Source organism: Procambarus clarkii, chromosome 6 (genome assembly GCF_040958095.1).
Source record: "Procambarus clarkii isolate CNS0578487 chromosome 6, FALCON_Pclarkii_2.0, whole genome shotgun sequence".
Lineage (NCBI taxonomy): Eukaryota > Metazoa > Arthropoda > Malacostraca > Decapoda > Cambaridae > Procambarus > Procambarus clarkii.
Genome location: NC_091155.1, coordinates 29,049,671 through 29,072,976, shown reverse-complemented (window position 1 = coordinate 29,072,976; position 23,306 = coordinate 29,049,671). Strand labels below are relative to the sequence as shown.

The window sequence follows — 23,306 nt, the reverse complement described above, 5'->3', positions numbered from 1 at the left end:
GGAGCTGGGGGACAACATACCCCAGTATACTCTGCCTGTGGTGGGAGCTGGGGGACAACATACCCCAGTATACTCTGCCTGTGGTGGGAGCTGGGGGACAACATACCCCAGTATACTCTGCCTGTGGTGGGAGCTGGGGGACAACATACCCCAGTATACTCTGCCTGTGGTGGGAGCTGGGGGACAACATACCCCAGTATACTCTGCCTGTGGTGGGAGCTGGGGGACAACATACCCCAGTATACTCTGCCTGTGGTGGGAGATGGGGGACAACATACCCCAGTATACTCTGCCAGTGGTGGGAGCTGGGGGACAACATACCCCAGTATACTCTGCCAGTGGTGGGAGCTGGGGGACAACATACAATCATCACAACAAATGGCCACATGTAACACAGGGTAAACTAAACAGTGTAGAGTGGAGTCTCACCTGTATAGCCAGCTGATCTACCTCAGCAAACTCATCAGGATCTGTGTAGATGTCTGTCTTGGTCTGTGGCGGGGGGAGGGGTGGAGGGGGCTGGGCCGGGTAGTGCTCCAGGGCCTCCTCCTCCTCCTCTTCCTCCAGGTACTCTGACCGCTTCTCCTGGATGAGTCGCATCATCTCCTTGCTGTGCTTCTCCACCAGCGCCGCCGTCGCCGCCCTGCCCAACATAAACTTGTATCACTTCTCATTCTCACTTTCTAAACCTTTCTCATTAATTATGGGGTATGTACGGCACGTGTTTCCCCAGTCTTTGTTGATCTGTCATGCTTTGACATACCTCGCCTCACATCTGTGTCCTCCCTCCACGTGCCAATCTCTGCCATCCCTGCTGCCCAAAAATAACAAATGCTCTACGGATATTTATGACATCAAATTCTCAACCCTCCGTTCATTGTTCTGTGTCAGCGGCACTGGTGCAGTCTGTCATCAACACACCAAACATAACCTGACTATTTCCTCCTTCACAACCTATCATCATTGTCTTCACCTCCCCTCCCACTCGTCCTATTTATTCCCCCCAGGCCTATTCTCTCCCTTCTTCTTGTCTTTCTCCCATTAATGTGATCTTTCTCTTCCCCTTAGTACTCTCCTCATCCACCCATCTTCTCCCTCATTAGTACCATCCTCAGTCTCTCTTGGCTCCCTCCCCCCCCCTTTTCTCCCTCATCACCCTTATTGTGCTCTCCCTCTCACTACACTATCCTCCTGTTTACCCCCGTCACTCCCTCACCTCACTACCCTGTCTACCTCTATTCTACTGTTAAGATGTGTTAGCGTCTTTCCTACTGTTCATTTCTTGTAACAGCTATAATGTAGATTGTGTTCTGTATCTCATATCCACGTCTTCCTCTTAGCATGTACCTCTTATTTTGTTTCTCCTTTCCTATTGCTCATATTCTATAGAGCTCCCCTGTAGAGCCTCTTGTAGCTATCCTCCAGGCCAGTTGCCTGTTCTCTATCTCCTATCTTGCATAGTAACTGCTATATTGTAGCTCTCGTACTCTATACAACTACTTGGGCTGGACGGTAGAGCGACTGTTTCGCTTCATGTAGGTCGGCGTTCAATCCCCGACCGTCCAAGGGCATGGGCACTATTCCTCTCCCCCGTCCCATCCTAAATCGTTATCCTGATCCCTTTCAATTGCTATATAGTTGTATTAGCTTGGCGCTTTCGCCTGAAAATTCCCTCGCCTTCTCATACTGTATACCCTCTCATGTAGACCTTGTCCCTTTAAACCTGGTCCAGTAAACCCTGTCTTCACGGAGCCTGCCCTACAGGCCCTTCACTTATGGTCTGCCGTGTACAGCCTATCCTGTGAGCCTATCCCAGTGACGGACCTCTCGTGCTCCAGCATCTTGCGGGTGAGATTCTCCTTCTTCATGTCCCTCTTCATGGTCATGTTTTTCTCCAGTTCCTCCCGCTCCTTCTGGTGCCTCACCGTCAGCACCTTCGACTCCTCCCGGGACCGCTTCTTCGTCGCCAGGTCCCGCTCAAACCTGAGGAAAAACGTCTCGTTAGTTGCAACAGTATTGGTGTCTTCCGCGTCTCGAGTGTGAGGCCCCAACTTTGTTTTTAAAGCAGCCTAACACAACGTAACCGCAATGTTGAGGTTACATTATATTCCTGTTAGAGACAGGAAAGCTTCATCTGGGTTTATTGAGGTCTTCCTCGGCTGGGTCTCTACCTTCCGCAGGATGTAGACTACGACAATTGTCTCTCTCTTGGGTGCCTATTTTGCTGCCAAGTGACGAGTTGAAAGTGTAGTAGTGAGGTGTAGTCAGTGTCACGACACACGGGTCCTGCCACAGTGTCACGACACACGGGTCCTGCCACAGTGTCACGACACACGGGTCCTGCCACAGTGTCACGACACACGGGTCCTGCCACAGTGTCACGACACACGGGTCCTGCCACAGTGTCACGACACACGGGTCCAGTCATGGCTAACCTACCAACTCATGCGTTGTCACTAAATCATATTGACAATGGCCGAACAGTTAATTTGACTTTACTTGAGAAACAGATATATTTGCTGCGCTTATAATAATAATTGTGACGATAAAAGCAATGCAGGATCTCGTCTGACGAGTCAAGACACAATGTCAATATAAAACTGGGCCCAGGAAATATGAGAGGAGAAGGGAAGAGAGGCGACTCACTGTTCGGGCTCACCATAGCCCGTGCTACTTGAAACTTTTTGTTCCAGGTAGCGAATCTTAAACAACAATAGGCGACTCACTGTGTGGTAAGTCTCTCGAGCTCCGTCTCCCACTCCTCCTTCAGGTGGTCGTCCATCCTGGCCTCCTCAGCCGCCCGCTGCTTGGCGAACTTCTTATACAGGTCGTCCTCCTCCAGCCGGTGAACCATCTCCATCTGCTTCTGTACGTTCACATCCTGTTGAGAGATACGTGGTTACTCTTGGTCACTAATATTGTGTAGCACACTGTTCCTCACTGTAATATTGTGTAGCTCACTGTTCCTCACTGTAATATTGTATAGGTCAAGGTAAAAATTATAGTCAGATTCAGTCTCCAATAGTACATCGTATTTTGACTTATAAATCCCCTTAAGCCAAAAATTTATGTACTAAAAATCATAGTAACCCGCAAATTTGACCTGATATCCCGTTTTCTATTCGTGGGTCCACGGTTAGGTAATGTTCCATCAATTTAGTACATCTGTTTAGTGAGGTTGTGAGCGCTTGAGAACCCGGGCTGAAATAATACCAATGCTCTGAAATCGTCAATATTACGGTACTTACGATTTGACTGAAACAACAGTTTTGACGGATTGGTCGATTGGTAGAGGACTGTTGTGCTCCGTGGACCGGACTGTCTTCCCAGTGACTCTCCAGATGACAGTCCGGTCCTCGGAGCAACAGTCTACCATCTGAAACATCACATTTTAACCCAATCGACCAATCCGTCAAAACTTTTTTTAATGATCTGCTACCAGAAATTTGTGTCTAATATCCCCAGTTTGCTAACTGTAGGTAGTAACGGGGAGCGATTGTAACCTTTCCTCCCTTGCCCAATGGTTAAGGGGCGGTGTGCAGGGTAAACACATCAACTGTCACACTAGTTCCCCCACTTATGTCAGTGGCTTCATTTAGAGACTAATTGTGGGCGGTCTCGAACCCATTGTTGATGTGACGATGTGCCTTCAACCTTGTAACTAGCTAGCACATCAAAACTGTAACTAGCTTAGCTAATTGAATTTTGGGGTCCCTACCAGTAGGGGCTGAACCCCCCCCCCCCACCCCACCCCTCCACCAGTGGGGTGGAGTTTAGTTAACTAGGGACTGGTGGTTTGGGGGTCCACTACCGCCCACAGGATGGGTATGGGGTACATAATAAATGAACTAAACTGTGTTGTCGTTGATTGGCGGCCAACGACAATCGAGGACAATCGACAACGACAATCGTTGTGTGTGTGACGTCACATCATCTGCCTCAACAGTCTAATGCCAATACGTAAAGTCATCGTACCTCATATCGTTTACATAAAAGCTCAAGCCCAAAAAATATAGTTATATATATATATATATATATATATATATATATATGTCGTACCTAGTAGCCAGAACTCACTTCTCAGCCTACTATTCATGACCCGATTTGCCTAATAAGCCAAGTTTTCCTGAATTAATATATTTACTATAACTTTTTTCTTATGAAATGATAAAGCAACCCTTTTCTCTATGTATGAGGTCAATTTTTTTTAATTGGAGTTAAAATTAACGTAGATATATGACCGAACCTAACCAACCCTACCTAACCTAACCTATATTTATAGGTAAGGTTAGGTTAGGTAGCCAAAAAAAGCTAGGTTAGGTTAGGTTAGGTAGGTTAGGTAGACGAAAAAACATTAATTCATGAAAACTTGGCTTATTAGGCAAATCGGGCCTTGAATAGTAGGCTGAGAAGTGCGTTCTGGCTATTAGGTACGACATATATATATATATATATATATATCTATATATCTCTATATATATATCTCTATATATATATCTCTATATATATATCTCTATATATATATCTCTATATATATATCTCTATATATATATCTCTATATATATATCTCTATATATATATCTCTATATATATATCTCTATATATATATCTCTATATATATATCTCTATATATATATCTCTATATATATATCTCTATATATATATCTCTATATATATATCTCTATATATATATCTCTATATATATATCTCTATATATATATCTCTATATATATATCTCTATATATATATCTCTATATATATATCTCTATATATATATCTCTATATATATATCTCTATATATATATCTCTATATATATATCTCTATATATATATCTCTATATATATATCTCTATATATATATCTCTATATATATATATCTATATATATATCTCTATATATATATCTCTATATATATATCTCTATATATATATCTATCTATCTATCTATCTATCTATCTATCTATATCTCTCTATATCTCTCTCTCTCTCTCTCTCTCTCTCTCTCTCTCTCTCTCTCTCTCTCTCTCTCTCTCTCTCTCTCTCTAACATATTAATTTTTATTAACTGCTCAACAGTTAATAAAATTTTCCTTTCGACAGGAGTGTGAATTATATAACCCGGTGTGTGGTGTTTTGACCAATGAGACTCGTCGTTACAAAGTGCCTATTCATTCATAACCTAATCCATTACTACAACAACAACAAACGCGGCGTTGCCACTCTGCACTTTCCCTGACAGTGAGGGTAAAGGAATACGTTTCGTCGTGTGTACAAGGACCCTATACAGACGTACAAGATCCAGTCCAGGTGTACAAGGCCGCGACACAAGTGCGCCGGCCAACGTACAGGTGTACGACTTCTGTAATGAACAGTTAGGAGAGACGCGGGCCTTGGGTACTGGGTGGGTGGGTGACGGGGGGGGGCCTGGAGAGGGGGAGAAGGGAGGAGGGGGGGAAGACTGGAGGGGGAATGGGAGGGGCTCAATATTGCCATCAGGAAGCCAAATTTGGAATATCTCAAGTTGAAGTCACAGTGATGCTGTTCACGGCATTCTATAGTGATCTTGGTCTGTGGTAGTGGTGAGGATTACTAACGAGTCAACAATGATCATGTTGAATATGGTGAGTGATAAATATACTGGAGGGCATCATCTGGAGAACATTTTCCAGATGGATTTTGAACTGGAGTAATGTGTAGATGTTCAGGGGGTTGGGCGGGAAAGAGTTTATTACCCTTTGAGTGGACACGCTTCTCCCGTGTTCTGTCCTACATTGTGGCTTGTTGAAGCTCCTGCCCCGTGTGGTAGTGTCGGTGCTCATGAGGCTGGTGAGGGAGACTGGTGAGGGAGACTGGTGAGGGAGGCTGGTGAGGGAGGCTGGTGAGGGAGGCCGGTGAGGGAGGTGTGAGGGAGGTGTGAGGGGAGGGAGGCCGGTGAGGGAGGTGTGAGGGGGGGTAAGCTTGGCGAGGAGGTGTGAGGGAGGAGGTGTGAGGGGTAAGCTTGGCGAGGAGGTGTGAGGGAGGTAGTGTGGAGTGCGTGGCGCGCTTAGCCAAGTGTGTCGGGGTGAAGGAACCCAGACAAGACGCACGGACGGACGGACACACGCGGACACACACACGCAGACACACACACGCAGACACACACACGCAGACACACACACACACACACACACACACACACACACACATGCGCGCGAACACGGACGGACGGACGGACACACACACATTAATTGACGGTTGAGAGGCGGGACCAAAGAGCCAGAGCTCAACCCCCGCAAACACAACTAGGTGAGTACACACACACACACACACACACACACACACACACACACACACACACACACACACACACACACACACACACACACACACACACACCCTTCAGCGGATTAAATCACATCTTGTAGATTAACAGACAATAAATTAAAGCAGGAAATAAAACCCTAGATAACCTAACTAGCAATAACAACAACTGAAATTGGTAAACAAATATACAAGGATTATATTACAGTGTTTACACTTACAGTTTAGTACCATAATATACGAGGCACTCATCTCGCGTCCAGCCACTCACATAGGAGCAGGGGGAAGGAAAACACTACAGGATTACGAGACACAGGAGACAATGAAGAAAAAAAGATAAACAGAGGAGAATACAAGAGAGCATCAGTATGAGCGAGACGGACACTGGTGGAGCACTCTGCCACACCAGCAGGAGCAACAACAGGCTGAATGACCAGTCACACTAAACTTAAAATGTAATTAAACGGTAATACACGAATTTTACCTGGCTTTACCTAACAGCTACAGTCTCTAGTGGCCTCGATGGGGACAGAAAGCGGGCAGCTTTATAAAAGTCCCGTCTTCAGGTAATGAGAAAAAAAAGGCTCCCAAGATGCGTTCAAACGCAAGTCCGACCAATCCGCTCTCCTAATACGTCGTTTTTTTATCGGAATAGACCAATCCGTTAACACAAGCGATGATCTGGTCCAAATTAAAGCACTATGTATTGACGTTTTCTATGCATCTGCCTTTGTAGGTTAGGTGGGATGCTTGGGTCAGTACGTTCCTGGCTGGGCACAACAGTTGCATTTTTTACGGAGTGGCAAGTGGAGAGAACGGGGTGCAGGACATGCGAGGAAGGTTGTATGGACGCGCAAGCCATTGGTCACTCAGAACTGTGTATGACCCGGCCAGGATTCGAACCCATGACGTCCTGGATCGCCCCCAAACGTACACAGCTACCGTGATGGTGAGGTAGTCACGGTACTGTGTACGTTTTGGGGTGATCCTACACCTCATGGACTCCAATCCTCGCCGGGTCATGTAGAGTTGTTAATGATACATATATATCACACATATATATATCACTAGCATATACATATATATCACTATCATATATGCATATATATATATATATATATATATATATATATATATATATATATATATATATGCATATATATCATATATATGATGTTATATAACATATATATATTACATCATATATAAATATATATATTCATGATATATATGAATATATGACTATACTTCAGGCTTGTATCGAGTTCCCCTCTTCCCCCCCCCCCAGGTCTAACTACTGATCTTCCCCCAGGATGCAACTCTACAACAGTTGAGTAATTCCCAGGTACCTATTTACTGCTATGTGAACACAGAAATTAAGTTATTTACATATTGACATTATTAAATGTATTTTACCGTTTTCAAGCTATTTATAGACATGTTGGGTTGACAGGGAGCTGCTCTCTCTCCATAACTACCATTATAAGGCAGCCAGGGCTCCACGAGCACAGTTCTCTCCTTGTAACTGCAGTTTGATAATTATACTTATGTAATTACACGCACCCGTGAGCACTCTTCGCATAGTGAGGTAAGTACACACACGTACACACACACACACACACACACACACACACACACACACACACACACACACGCACACGCACACGCACACGCACACGCACACGCACACGCACACGCACACGCGCACGCACACGCACGCACACGCACGCACACACGCACACACGCACACACACACACGCACGCACACACACACTTAGGAAGTGATGTGGTGGAGGCCTGACTCCATACACAGTTTCAAGTGTAGATATGATAGATCCCAATAGGCTCAGGGAACCTGTACACCTGTTGATTGACGGTCGAGAGGCGGGACCAAAGAGCCAGAGCTCAACCCCCGCAAGCGCAATTAGGCGAGTACACACACACACACACATTTCTTTTAAGATTCAAAGTAACTTTTTAAAGGCTTAACAGCTTCAAGTTTAAAACAAAATGTAGGACAAAAACAGGTGTTTTTTTCACTTATAGTATAATAAACCCGTGGAATTACCTACCTTGCTGAAGCTGTAAATGCAAGGACGATATTCCAGTTTCAAATTCTGCCGCTGGCTTCCTGTCCCCGTTGAGGGCAAGAGATAGCTGCCCTCAGGTAAATTGAACTAAACAAAAATGTTGACATGAACTGGAGTATGCGAGCTGGAAGTCCAAGGGCCAGATGCACGAAGCAGTTACGCAAGTACTTACGAACCTGTACATCTTTCCTTAATCTTTGACGGCTTTGGTTACATTTATTAAACAGTTTACAAGCATGAAAAACTTCCCAAACAACTGTTGTTGTTGTTGTTGTTATAGACAGCCTCCTGGTGCTTCGGAGCTCATTAACTGTTTAGTAATTGTAAACAAAGCCGCCAAAGATTGAGAAAAGATGTACAGGTTCGTAAGTGCTTGCGTAACTGCTTCGTGAATCAGGCCCCAAGCTTGGAAGTAAATAAAAGATGTAAACAACAGCTGACAACCTTTGGAGGCGAGCTTACGAGCCTAGCCGAGGAGACAGCCACTAAGTAATTGCCAAAAGAAAGTGTTACTCAAAAGCTATATAGTATTGAGTTTCAAAATATTCAAAGAGTTCCAGGTATCATTCAGGATACCAATACAAGATCAACAATAAAATACCAGAGTGTATGCATATGAAGAGCGGAACTGCAATGAAACTTGTGAGGGTACCAAGGCTGGAAGTTTCTGAGGGGAGACTTAGTGACTGTGTGCAGACTAGGGCAATATGCCACAGAACAGAAACAGACGTAGGCTATTGAAGTTAATATTTGCAATAAAGCAGCACCAAGAATGTTGTTGAAACTTAAAAGGCCTATCTGTAACAGCAATGAGAGGGATTTACTGGTAAAAGCCATGAGCAAATAGAGGAAAAAAAAAAAAAAAAAAAAAAGGCAGATAAAGAGCTTATAGGGAGTGGGTTGAGGACTATAAGAGGCAGAAACTCATCATATCACTAGCACTACAATATGATTCATAGCAAAGAAACTATTACATACGGAGACAAAAGACAGCCAGGGTACATGTACAATCAATAAGATAAGGGCATTCAGCGTCCATATACGATAAGAGAATATTAAACGAGGGGTCGTACCTCCATGTCCCCGACACAGCCAAACATAGAAGCCACCCAACTTCATTTCACTTCATAAAAATACATGAACCTCCTCCTCCCCCCCCTCCCCACCTAACAACCTATCCACCCCATTATCACAGCTCCAGTGCCACAAACTGCACATTACCACCTATCAAGTTCCCCTACCCAATATTCAATTGGGGACACTAAGCCCCGAAATCATCTCAAGATAACCATCTCAAGATATACCCATCTAATACCTTTCCCTTCCACACGCCCCTAGTCTCTCCCTCACCTCAGCTTCATCCCTATACCGCACATCCATGTAACTGAGCCCAAAAGTCACCCAGCCTTAGGCTGGTATTTGATGCATCTACACTAGACTATATGAAGGATTATATAGTTTGCATCAAGCACAAGCTATCTGGTACTAAAAATCCCCATCGCACTGGATAGCTAGTCATACGGGGCCATGTGATCAGTAGTCACCACTGACAACCTCTGAGTGCACTATGACGATATCCTCAAGAACACTGGGGGGGGGGGGAGGTGGCTAATAAAAAATGACAAAACTCCCGATACCTCAATACAGGCAGGTCTCAAGGGTCTACTACATGGTTATTCAATAATATAGTGCGAGAGATCATGTCCCAGTCACTGCTCACAAACTTTACACACCTGGAGTGCTCAGGATTGAGAGATTCGTCACCTGTAGCCACCTGCCACAGGTAACGGTAGCTCTGCTTGCCAAACAAAGACAATATTAAACAAGACTTCAAGGATCTGGTACAACAACAGTAATGAATAGCTTAATACAGCAGAGGAACTCAAAGAAAAAACTTATAAAACAAACCCTCACTCAATAGTAATAGTCGGGGACTAAAAATAACTGGACTGATCACCAAAAAAGTGGTGATGGTCATAACCTCCTCCAGGGAACCACGGAACACACACAAGAATACAAGCAGAGAGCAAAGATACTAAAAGTAACAGAAAACCGCTCTCTGACATTTTGAGGAGGAAACATGAAAAAGGAGGAGGGGGATGGGGGGGGTGAGATGAGCAACACTAGTTAGCACTGGTGCTGGAGGTGGTGTTAAGTGAGCTACTGAAGGCGGTGTAGAGGTGCCAGAGGCGTATGGGTTAGAGGGCCGGAATGCGACAGGTGCCACTCCTCGTTTACCTCAACTACCATAATTACCCACTCGTAATGACTCCAGGTGGCGCTGATGGCCCACATTTCCCACACCTGCAGCTCCACACACACACACACACACCCCGTCACCCCACCACACCTGCAGCTCCACACACCCCGTCACCTCACCATACCTACAGGGCCCCACACCTCACCTGCACACTGCGCGTCGCCTCACATCCCACACTAAGACAGCGCAGTACTAGGGAATTCATTTACAAACATCTAAAAGTTTGAAAGAAATCTTAAGACTCAGGAATCTTAACATGACAGATGAAGGGACCTCAAGGCATGAACAAAGGAAATCCTAATTTGCAGATGACGAGTCTCAATAGCGTGGCTGAAGAATGTTGACCAATCCACACACTAGAAATTGAAGAGACGACGACGTTTGAAGAGATCCTAATTTATTTAAACAATTTCCATCCATAATTACAGAGAACAGTATCAATATTTGTCGTGGACTACACAGTTGCAACAGCAGGAAAATGCTAGAGATTGAGAGCCTACTTAAATCAAGTAAAGTAGTTAAAGTAGTTTAAGTTTATCTGATTTACATCACAAAGTTAATCAAAGTAGAGACCTTGGAGTGATGGTGGCTAGCTGTTTACCAAGGCGAGTCCACTAATTATGCTTCATTGAAAGATCTTTCCAGTTGTGAATAAGAGATGTCACCCTTTACTCTGTACAAGTCTTTAGTAGGCCCTATTCTTAAATGTTTTGGGTAGTGTTAGTCGTCGCCTGTGAGAGGACAGGCAACTTTGAAGGCGCTCCCGCTGAGCGATAGAGATGATATATTAAAACTTAAATCATTCATAATCGTCTTAAATATCGATTAGATCTTAAAAGAATATGTTGTGATTTAATTTAAGATTTACGATTATCAAAGAACGACAACATTTATATGAGAAAAATCTTTAATATTGTACTATTATTATTGCTGGTGCTACTTCTACAACTACTACACCTGTTGTTACCGCTACTGCTGCTTTACAACTACTACTACTACTACTACTACTACTACACACACACACACACACACACACACACACACACACACACACACACACTACTGCAGCTGCACAAGTGTATGTGTGCTGTGAGTACAAGACTCAAGCAGAATTCAGGAACTGAATGCTAAGCTTGCAATTAAGGTAGCCAGAGATCCCTATTATAATGCTATTGCCAGGACAAAACTGAGTTCTGTGCTACATGCAGGGGAAAACAGGAGAAGCACAAAATGGCATCACAGATCAGTCTGCTACCTCGACGAACTTCACCTGCTTGAGGAAGCCCGTGAGCTCCTGCCTGTAGAGAGGTTACCTCCCTGGGAGGATTACTCATGCAGGATTATCATCAATGAAATGGCAACGAAAAAGTTCAACATGATAGCTCAAGAAATGAAGCACAATTATTTGAAGGAAATCTATAAAGAAGCCGGAAATGAGTTAGATCAAATCTACACTGATGGATCATCTAACCCTGTCAATGGCAGGGCTGGTGCAGCATGCACTGTAATTAGGAATACTGCCTTACAACGCGGAAATTAAGGAAAAGTCTGAATTGAGAACTATGTCTCTTCAACACAAGCGGAACTAACTGTCATTGTTATGGCGTTAAGATAAGATGAACGAAACACTAATGGTGCAGTGATCTGCACCAAGTCAAAAGCAGCACTGCAAAGCCTAAGTAAAAATCGGGCAGAAAATCTTGCGATAGTCGCTGAGATCAAGAGAGTTGTGAGAGTACTAACCAAGCAGGGAAGAGTCGTCAAGTTTCCGTGGATCCCCTCCCATGTTGGAATATGTGGGAATGAACGAGCAGATGTGCTGGCTGCTGAAGGAGACCATATTGAATACTTCATACCCAAGACTTTTCTACAAATTAGAGGTATAGTTATTCAACATCACCGTGACAAGGTAACTTAGGAAAGGAGGATAGAAGAACAAATCAGTGAATCTGTACGATGGTACAATGTGGTTGCCGCTGGCAATCCCAATCATTATGAAGGAAGAGGTGGTGGCCGCGGGAGAGAATCAGTCTTGGATACAAATATCCATAGAGATTAGGAATGGAAACAACAGTTTAGTAGAGGAGTTGCAGAATCTGTGGTGAGAGTGACTGACACCGCCTTGACCACAACCTGAGAGAATGTGAACATCTAAGAGTCATTAAGAATGCGTGTAGAATAATAAACCCCACATTGTTTGAGTTAGGAAAACACTATTTGTCAAATACTGATACTGTTTTTAAAAGATTACCCCATTTACACCCGCAAGATAACGTAAGATTTTAAGGGTTGACGAATGTTAATCTTCTTGTTTGAGAAGTTGTTTACTTGAGACAGTTAAGCAAGTCCCAGCTGTGTCTGGGTACAAGTGACAGGATTAACAACCCAGCGGGTTTTCTTCCTATTGGGGAGTGTTGTACATGCTGCTATGGCGGTGTGTCCACTCACAGGATGAGTGGTGCTGCCCAATAAACTCGCCCCTCGGGGAAAAATTAAAACACAAAAATTACCAAGCATCTGGTTAAGGGGACACAGTACCCCTAGTGAAAGCGGTCCTTGTGTGCAGCGACCTGCCTCGCTCCCTCCCACACTCCATCACAACCTCCCCTTCTCTGTCGTGGCTTGTCAGTGCCGGCTACTAAACATATGGTCCTGTATGACTAACCATCGTATGTGATGAGGAATTTAGCATCACGTAGCTATCTCTGACACACTGTACTCCCTCTTCATATAGTCTAGGGCAGATGTACCTAAATGTTAATAACAAAAATGGCTTGTGAGGCAGGACTGGCATGCGTAGCTCCCCGCCAGAGGTGCCCAGATAAGGGAACACTGCCGCCAGTGCCCAGGGGACTATAATAAGGTGAGTAGCCCCACCAGGGGAGGGAGGGGACTACCACTAATTAGTAGCACCCACCAGAGATAGGTAGGAGAGGGTGGGGACTACCACTAGCAAGAATTAAGCCCCTACGAGGGACTGCTAGGAGAGGGCGAGGACTACCACTGGAAGTAGCCTGGCTAGAGTGAGCGTAGAATAGTGACGCGTCTCGCCGTGTCCTTGATAAATGTTGACTAGTTTTTACTTTTTAAATAACCAATGAAAACAAAAACTCGTTTGAAAGTGACGAACTGGAGATTAACTTTGTGTGGTTGACGGGAGAACGCACGTGTTGGCCAGGTCAGCTGGAACGGACGTGTTGGCGAGGTCAACTGCTGCAAGGCACGTGTTGGGTAAGGGGAAGAGGGAGGAATAAGCGACCTTGTGGTCCTATAACTGGTTACTCACTCCACCCCACACACCTGGCACTGCCGGCGGTGGTATTGACAGGACCAGTGAACTCGGCATTTCTTAGGAGACTCCCTGGCCTCCGCCGCTGCTTGAGACATATATAGAGGCTGGTGTGACTTAGACGAGCCATGACCACCTTTATTTTCTCCGACCATCACGGGGCGAGCTTTGGAGACAAAGCCTAGATGCTGGCGTTATCCCTGACATACTAAAAACAGCAGAGATAACACCACTCCATAAAGGAGGAAATAAGACAGAGGCAAAAAATTACTGACCGATAGCACTAACATCACACATCATAAAGATCTTTGGATGAGTGCTAAGAAATAAGATCACAAAATACATGAAATCACAGCATCTCCATAACTCTGGACAACATGGTTTCAGAATAGGGCGCTCTTGCCTATCACAGTTGCTGGACCACTATGACATAGCATTAGATGCCATGAAAGACAAGCAAAACGCTGATGTAATTTACACATTCCGCAAAAGCCTTCGACAAATGTGACCATGGCGTTATTTCACCCAAAATGCGTTCAAAAGGAATTACCGGAAAAATAAGCAGATGGATCTACAATTTCCTGACTAACAGAACCCAACGTGTAATAGTCAACAAAATAAAATCCGAACGATCAACCGTGAAGAGCTTAGTCTCTCAGGGTACTGTGCTTGCTCCAGTACTTTTTCTCATCCTCATATTGGACAGACAACGACACAACCTATAGCACTATCATCCTTTGCAGATGACACTTAGGATTTTTATGAGAGTAGACAACCGAGGACACAGTAAACCTCCAATCAGATGTATATCAGGTTTTTCTATGGGCTACAAAAAATAATATGGTATTTAATGAAGGTAAGTTGCAGCTCATGCGCTACGGAGAAAAAATGAAAATCTAAAAACAAACTACGTAAAAACGCAGTCAAATCATAACATAGAACGAAAAAGCAATGTAAAGGATTTGGGTGTACTCATGTCGGAAGACCTTACCTTTAAAGAACACAATAAAGTAGCCGTCACAACTGCAAGAAAAATGACAGGTTGGATAACAAGAACTTTTCACGCTAGAGATGCTATACCGATGATACTTTTCAAGACCCTGGTGCTCTCTAGTGGAATACTGTTGCACAATGACAGCCCCTTTCAAAGCTGGAGAAATTGCTGACCTGGAGAGCGGGAGAGATGCATAATAATTTACAGGTGGAAAATATTAAAGGGCCTGGTCCCTAAACCTGCACACAGAAATAACATCACACGAGACCAGAACCATGGCAGGATGTGCAGAATACCCCCGTTGAAGAGCGGAGGTGCAATAGGTACTCAGAGAGAACTACCAACATCAGAGGCCCGAGACTGTTCAACACGCTTCCACTACACGTAAGGGGCATAACTGGCCAACCCGTTCTCACACATTTAATAAGTTAATATTGACTTATTAGTTGCGTGCATAGGTGACATACTAAACATAATAGTTTCCCTTGAAAAGCTTCATAGAAAACACCGACCTTACCTAACCTACTTAGTATGTTAAAATAAGCATCTTATAGCTTCGTAATTACAATTGTTACTTAACCTATTATAGGTATAGGTTAGGTAATAATTGTAATTACGAAGCAATAAGATGCTTATCTTAACATACTAAGTAGGTTAGGTAAGGTCGGTGTTTTCTATGAAGCTTTTCAAGGGAAACTATTATGTTAAGTATGTCACCTATGCACATATTTAATAAGTCAATATTGACTTATTAAATTTGCGAGAACGGGTTGCACTGGCCGACCCCACACAGTGTTCAAGAGAGAACTGGATAAACATCTCCAAAGGATACCTGATCAACCAGGCTGTGATTCATACATCAGGCTGTAAGCAGCCGCGTCCAACAGCCTGGTTGACCAGTCCAGCAACCAGGAGGCCTGGTAGAGAACCAAGGCTTCTACTTCTTCGGGTTTGCGCTGAGGTTGCTCCTTACGTCTGAGCTGGGCTTGCAGCTCATCGCAATAATGCTCTCAGGGGATGGTAAGTCTAGGGGAGATAGTGATGCTGTCAGCTGAAGGGATATTAATGCTGTCAGGGGAGATGTCAATGGTCTTAGGGGGTGGTGATACTCTCAGGGTCCGTGATACTCTCAGGGGTCGGTAATACTGTAAGGGGGAAGTGATGGCAGGGAAGGTTATGGTGTCAGTGGCTGAGAGGGGCGGTGGTGGTGATGGCCGTCCGCTAGCCCACTACAGAACGTGACAATCATATGACTGTTAATCATTGTTTGCGCGGCAAAATTGCGTGTTGATAGCAGCAAGGAGTGTATAACTGGGGAGTGACTGGGAAACATGGGGAGGGAAGAGGTGGTTTGTGGTTAGGTGGGGGAGGGGATGGGGGGAGGGGATGGCGGGGGTTGGGAAGTGTGCCTATGTTGTTATCTAATGGCTTTTCAACACCGATCGTCAGCTCTTGGGCCTGGCCTTTCCACTGCTCATCACTTAAATATGACTTGTGACTCCTTTATTTCTCGTTCGCGTGCGTGCGTGTGTGTAGAGGAAAAAAAACAGTTAGTTACAGTTGAGAGTCGGGCCGAAAGAGCAGAGCTCAACCCCCGCAAGAACAACTAGGTGAACACACACTACATGATCAAAACTACCAGCAAGAGGGGCGGATAGAAGCGTGACTCACAGTTGGGCCTGTGTGTGAGGAAGTATTCAGCGTAAAGTAGGCAAGTGGAGCTGGAGACAGTGCAAGCCAGTTCCATCCACAATATAATTAGTAGGTGGTGGTAGTACAGTAGATATGGGAGAAAGTTAGGCCGGAGTCGTTGCAATAGCCGACTGACGACTTGGAACGTGGGATCCAAGAGTTGAAGCTCGATCTTGCAGGCACAAATAAGTAAGTGGCAATTGTTGAGTTCACCTGTGAACCTCCGTGACTCTTTGTTCGTGTGTTGTTGTGTTCGTGTGTTGTTGTTGTGTTTGTTTGTTGTTGTTGTGTTTGTTTGTTTGTTTGTTTGTTTGTTTGTTTGTTTGTTTGTTTGTTCTCTCTCTCTCTCTCTCTCTCTCTCTCTCTCTCTCTCTCTCTCTCTCTCTCTCTCTCTCTCTCTCTCTCTCTCTCTCTCTCTCTCTCTCTCTCATGACGTTACGTCCAGCACTATCAATTTTCTTCGTTCCCCATCTCGCCTAATTCTGGGATGAGCCTCTTTGTAAACATCTGTACTTTTTAATTTTTATAAGATTTTTGAAATCGGGGGCCGACGACGGGCCTCCATACTCTAAGACTGGTCTCAGGGTAAGTGTCTCTTTATTTAGGCTCAAAACTTATGTTCTGGTGTTTATTAGTTTAGAGTATTACGGCGACATCTCGTCTATACGTGCCTGTGGAGCAAGACTTACGTCTACTACCGTCTTTTTCTTTACTTGTTTCATAGAAGCGGTTCTGCTTTACTGTGCACCCACCCTCCCTATTGGGTCTTCTGTTCCCGGTTCCCATTTTCATCACTTTACACTTGAAGGCATCGAATTCCAACAGCCATTTCTTGGATAAACACAGCAGTCTCTCCAGGTCCTTGGGATGCTCTGCAATTTCAGTGTGTCCCGACTCATTAACTGTGCATCACCCATAGAAATCAAGTCTAACCAGACTGTTATATCATTGACATATGAGGACTAGTACAAATCACCGAACCAATCACTGAGCGACTCAAATTTCAGCCACTCCGACCCCCTCACTAGCATGAACACAAATAACAAGTTGGATAACAAGAACTTTTCAAACTAGATATGCTATACCAACTGATGATACTCTTCAAGACGCTAGTGCTCTCTAAGAGTGGAATACATTTGCACAATGACAGCCCCTTTCAAAGCTGGAGAAATTGCTGACCTGGAGAGCGTGCAGCGATCCTTTTCTGCTAGAATCCACTCAGTAAAGCATCTAAACTATTGGGACCGACTAAAGAGCCTATCTCTGTTATTCTCTCCAGCGCAGGCGGGAGAGATACATAATAATTTACACGTGTAAAGTATTAGAGGGGCTGGTCCCAGACCTGCACACAGAAATAACACCACACGAGACTAGGAAGCATGGCAGGATGTGCAGAATACCCCCGTTGAAGAGCGGAGGTGCAACAGGTACTCTGAGAGAACTCCATCAACGTCAAAGACTGTTCAACACGCTTCCACTACACATACGGAGCATAACTGGCCGACCCCTCACAGTGTTCAAGAGAGAACTGGATAAACACCTCCATAAGATACCTGATCAACCAGGCTGTGGCTCATACGTCAGACTGCAAGCAGCCGTGTCCAACAGCCAGATTGACCAGTCCAGCAACCAGGAGGCCTGGACGATAACCGGGCCGCTGGGACGCTAAGCCCCGAAACGAACTCAAGGTAAGGGGGTTCTCAAGGTTAGGGAGCCTCCGGTAGGTCTCGTCCCCCGGGCCCGACCACCAACACCTCGCTGGGAAGAGTCCAGCTTTGGTCACACTTACCCGTGGGCGACACCCGCGGGGAATGTGTGCCTGCGAGAGCACCCATCTCCCAATTCTCAGCCCACGCCGGCCGCACATCACTACCGCCCACTACAACACCCCTACACCTCGCCCATACTCACTGCATCACCCATACATTACGCCTGCCACTCCAAAATGCCTATACCACACACACGTGTGCTAGTGGGTTGTGCCCACTAGCACAACCTTGCCACGCCCACATCCCCACAATAACACCGGTCCTACCTACGCCAGAAACATATGACGAGGCATACTTTATAGAATTAAATACCGAGAATTTTATAGAGTGGGAAAACAATGACAATGAATTAGAACAAGAAGACATGGGTGGGGCTAGAGACAGATGAACCATAAAGATGCTGAGAAGACACTATTAGTGTAGCAGCAGTAGGAAAATAAACTAGACAGGACAAGAAAACATCTTCACACACAATTTCAAGAGTAACGAATGGTCGCGTCCAATGCAATAAACGACCGACAGGTAGAATGGCAGGGACCAAGAGCTAACGCTGGCCTGGGCAGGCACAAGAGTTGAGTAGAGAGAGGGAGGCGAGCAGGGCGGGGGTCCCAGCTCTGCTGTATAAGGTCACCAGGTGGTGCAGAGATGTAGAAGCATGCACCTGTCCCTCCACCTGCACCACCTTCCCCTACTGTGGCCCCCTACCACATCCCCAGGTGCCCACACCTCCCCCACCCACACCACCGCCCTCACGCCCACACCACCGCCCCTCCTCCCCTACCGTCCACATGCTTCCTTCGTTAGATTTCAACTGGTGGAAGGTATTGATCCCAGCCACATATGGTGATGTGAGTGGCGAGCACAGCTAGGTGACTGGTGCTGTGTTTGGTGTGCTGTGGTGGTGATCGTTATGGTGACTTGACGTAGCAAATGTTAGCAGTGACTAGCGGTGGAGATTTATGGTGACTGGTTGACCTTTGTCAGCCCTTGACTTGCATATTTAATGTATCATTAAAGTCAAGTAGAGTACTGGCATCATGGAGGGTTGCCAGTGTGGTGCAGATTACTAAGACGGTTTGATCCAAAGCATCGAATTCTTCGTCAATTAGTGTGGAGTTTGTCGTTTCCAAAATACTTAACAATAATTACATTTGATATTATACCTCAGGAAAGATCGATCAGGATGGTTGAGTCGCATGATATTAAAGGTAATATCTTAAACTGGATTAAGGTATTATTTCAAAGGCAACATATGGTCACCTTAAATAGAATCAAATCTGAGTGGGAACTTTTGAAGTGTTGTGCGACAGGTCCTCTGTCCTGGGACAACTGTTGATTACTTGTATATGTATTATCAAAGCAATACATAGCACCACATACAGAGATCACACTAACGTGATGCATCAAATGAACAAATCCACAAGGGCCGTGACGACATCACGTTAGTGTGATCTGTGTGTGTGGATGATGTAAGGGCGAAGAGGGAGAACGGCCTATTGACATAGCTCGGGTGCAGGGGGGGGGGGGTTGTGTAAAAGCCTGGTTTGTGCCTCGGAGAGGCTACGGGATCCAGTAAGTTCAGTAGAACTTCGGTTTCAACCCTTTTACCCTGTCGTAGCTCAGTCGATTAAGGCAGTGTCTGGGATGCTCCCGGACGCAGGTTCGAATCCTCGTCACGGCCCTTGTGGATTTGTTCATTTAATACATAGCACTATTCACACACAGTCCTAATATATACACAGGACTAAGCAGCAACTATTAGCAAATTTACAAATGACACAAACAGGTTGGGGAATAAATTCGTCCCAGAACTGAAAATAACAAACAATAGGACATTTTTAGAGTGAGGAGAACATTAGGAGGTGCAAATATAGTGCTGGAAAATATAGGGTTGAAGATAATAAATTATAAGTTGCCAGATATCAGCTAAACAAGCGGAAAATATTTAGGCAATACAATGGGATCGAACTCCCATCTCCGGGCTTTCCAGGCACACGCTACCAACTGGACCATTATGAGATGTTGTGGTGCACTATCTAATCAACAATTACCAAATCTGATTGGAAGACACATATGGTAGTGATAAGCGAAAATGACGCAAATTATGTTGAGAATAAGGTGGATATGATTACTGGGATTCATATCTAGAAAGGCTAGAAAAAATAAGTTTTAATGATAGTCTTGAATTGTGGGGTTGACATGTACCGGGGTGAGCCTGACACTCCGGTGACATGACTGGGCAGCCTACAGGAGCACCGCAGGACGGGTGGCCACCACCACAGGTGCTGGATTAGGTGCAAGTGTTGAAGAGCAGTAGCAAGAAGAGACCAAGAAGAGCGTACACAAGAGCAGGTTCAGTTGTAGAAAAACACATGGTGCAGGTGTAAGGAGCAGATATATGAGGGTCCTGGTAGTACACAGTCGAGTTCGAAGTCCCGGGCGGGGCAGAAATAGTTGGGCACATTCCCTGTCACCTAATACACAGTTCACCTAGCAGTGAGTAGGTACTCAGGAGTTAGTCAGCTTGTTGTGGGGGTTGCATCCTGGGCGGGGTCAGTAATTCGGCCTTGGGGGGGGGGGGCTTGATAAAAGACAAACGTGTACGAATACACTCTGGCTTCCTGTCCCCCGACACAATGAATTATTATTATTATATATGTGTGTGTGGAGGAGCTATAGAGATTCAGTTGCAGGTGGGGAGAAGAAGAGGTTGATGTGGGGCAGGGCTGGGGGCAGTACCCAGCGGGGCGGGGCACTCTCACCAGGGAACTCGCAGGCCCTCGCCCACACCTGGCACTACCATCTACCTGCCCCGCCTACACACCTGACACCACAAAGCTCTCCTCCACCGGCACCTGCAGCAGCACCTGCAGCAGCAGCACCAGCAGCAGCAGCAGCAGCACCAGCAGCACCAGCAGCAGCAGCAGCACCAGCAGCAGCAGCAGCAGCAGCAGCAGCAGCAGCACCAGCACCAGCAGCAGCAGCAGCACCAGCACCACCTGCACCAGACTCGGGGCCCCAGCACCTGCACCGTCTGAGACCTCCAACATTGAGGGGTCGACGGTGTGGGCGGGGTGTGGTGGTCCTCCCATATTTACCCTGGTGGCGCTCGCCTCCTGAAGTGCTTCACACATCCCCTCCGCCTCCCTCCCTCTCCCCCCCCCCCTCAATACAACTACGCAACATTCCCTCTCCTTCACACCTTCATAACTACGCGCCTCTCTCTCTCTCTCTCTCTCTCTCTCCCTCCCTCCCTCCCTCCCTCCCTCCCTCCCTCCCTCCCTCCCTCTCTCTACCCCCCTCTCTCTCCGCACCTACCCCTCCCTTCCCCTCCCACCCCTTCCTCTGAGTCATGAAGGCCACAGTTACGTGGATCCCTAGGTAGGGTAGCTCGGGTTAAGGTCGTGGCCCACTGACACCTGCGGCTGGGTGACCATTATTGTCATCCCATTTGTAAAGTAGGGACGGGACGAGCGGAGGACTCGTGTAAGGGACCGTAAGACTCATGTAAGGGACCGACTAAACAGAGCCAAAGCAGCCTTAGGAAAATTGAAGAGATTCCGAAGCCTCAGTACTAACATTCAGATCCACCTATACAAAGCTCTAGTTCGGACGCATCTAGAGTATCCCCCAGTACCACTACACACCATAAAGAAAACTAACATGCAGAAACTGCAAGCAGTGCAAAATAAGGCGCTAAGGAGAGCAGCAAAACACCGTCCACCATATGATCAGCCAATCCAGGAGCTCCATGAACTCCTGAACATACAGCCACTAAACATCAGACTGCAGCACCAAGCCATCAGGGTGTGGAACACCATCGAAATGTTAGAGGACCCAATGTTAGAAAGATTACTCAAAAATGAGACGCCCCGCTCCCACAGCTGATATGAGGCAAGAGCCTCTATTTACTAGATGCAAACCCCGCCCCACAGTACATAATTCCCAGATGAAATATTGACCAGATATCCTTCCCCCCATAATTGAAGAAATTGAGTATGTGTGTGTATAGTTGTGTATAGTGTATGTGAATAGCTAAATAAATAATAATAATAAAGAGCCTTAAACATAACATGCGTGGAAGCATCGGGGTGCATATATATAAACGCTACACAGTATTCATCTACAGACATCCATATATGATGAAACACATGTGAAGAACCTCTCACACACTCACAGCTCCCTGACAAGAGGGAGCCAGCTTAGCTTAGCTGCCAACACCCACACATGGTGTCAGCAAGGCGGACAGCCCGCCTGCTTCCATACCTCTCACTGTATTTCCCACTTCTAAACTTCCCTTCACCTATGCCTCTCCTTCCTCTTTACTAAAAAAAAACACGGATAAAGGGACGGGACGGGCGGAGAGGGTTGCGAGTAACTCGAGAGACTCCCAACTCTATTTTGTCATATAGGAGACTTCATATAGGAGACTTCATATAGGAAACTCCTACTTCTGAAGCTAATTATCATGATAAAACAACTCTCTCTCCCTCGAGTCCACTCCATATACTTACTGCACGTAGGCTCTACTATTGTGTAGCATCGCTGACTCAAACAAAATGTCAACTGTTGTCCCACCGCAGAAAGACAACCTACAAATCCTGTCGATAACAAAGCTGCAACATCACTTCCAACGCAAACAATAAACTAACAACATTTACAATGAGTACAACCTCATTAAACTAATAACCATCAGAGATAAAAAACAAATGATTCAAGAACAAGACTCCTGGTATTAGCAATATAAACAAAATGGTACTAATTCTTCTGTCAGTGATCGCAATCCATCAATATACACAAATATTAAATGCTGATGTATTATAAGGTTCTATTCCGACCGTATCTCTAATGTCCTCCAGTACCACAACCTTAAGGAAAACCAACATGCGAAGACGACAAGCCGTGCAAAATAGG

General features: G+C 45.5%; 1 protein-coding gene across 1 annotated transcript in view; it reads right to left on the bottom strand.

Moving 5' to 3' along the window:
* Hil (peptidase hillarin) overlaps window positions 1-23,306 on the bottom strand; it is a 77,476-nt gene that overhangs the window by 9,304 nt on the left and 44,866 nt on the right. The window contains exons 5-7 of the mRNA XM_045736039.2: window positions 2,727-2,881; window positions 1,825-1,983; window positions 430-643 (exon numbers count right to left, since the gene is read on the bottom strand). Coding sequence (XP_045591995.1) covers window positions 430-643; window positions 1,825-1,983; window positions 2,727-2,881 — 528 coding nt within the window. The remainder of the gene's footprint in view (window positions 1-429; window positions 644-1,824; window positions 1,984-2,726; window positions 2,882-23,306) is intronic.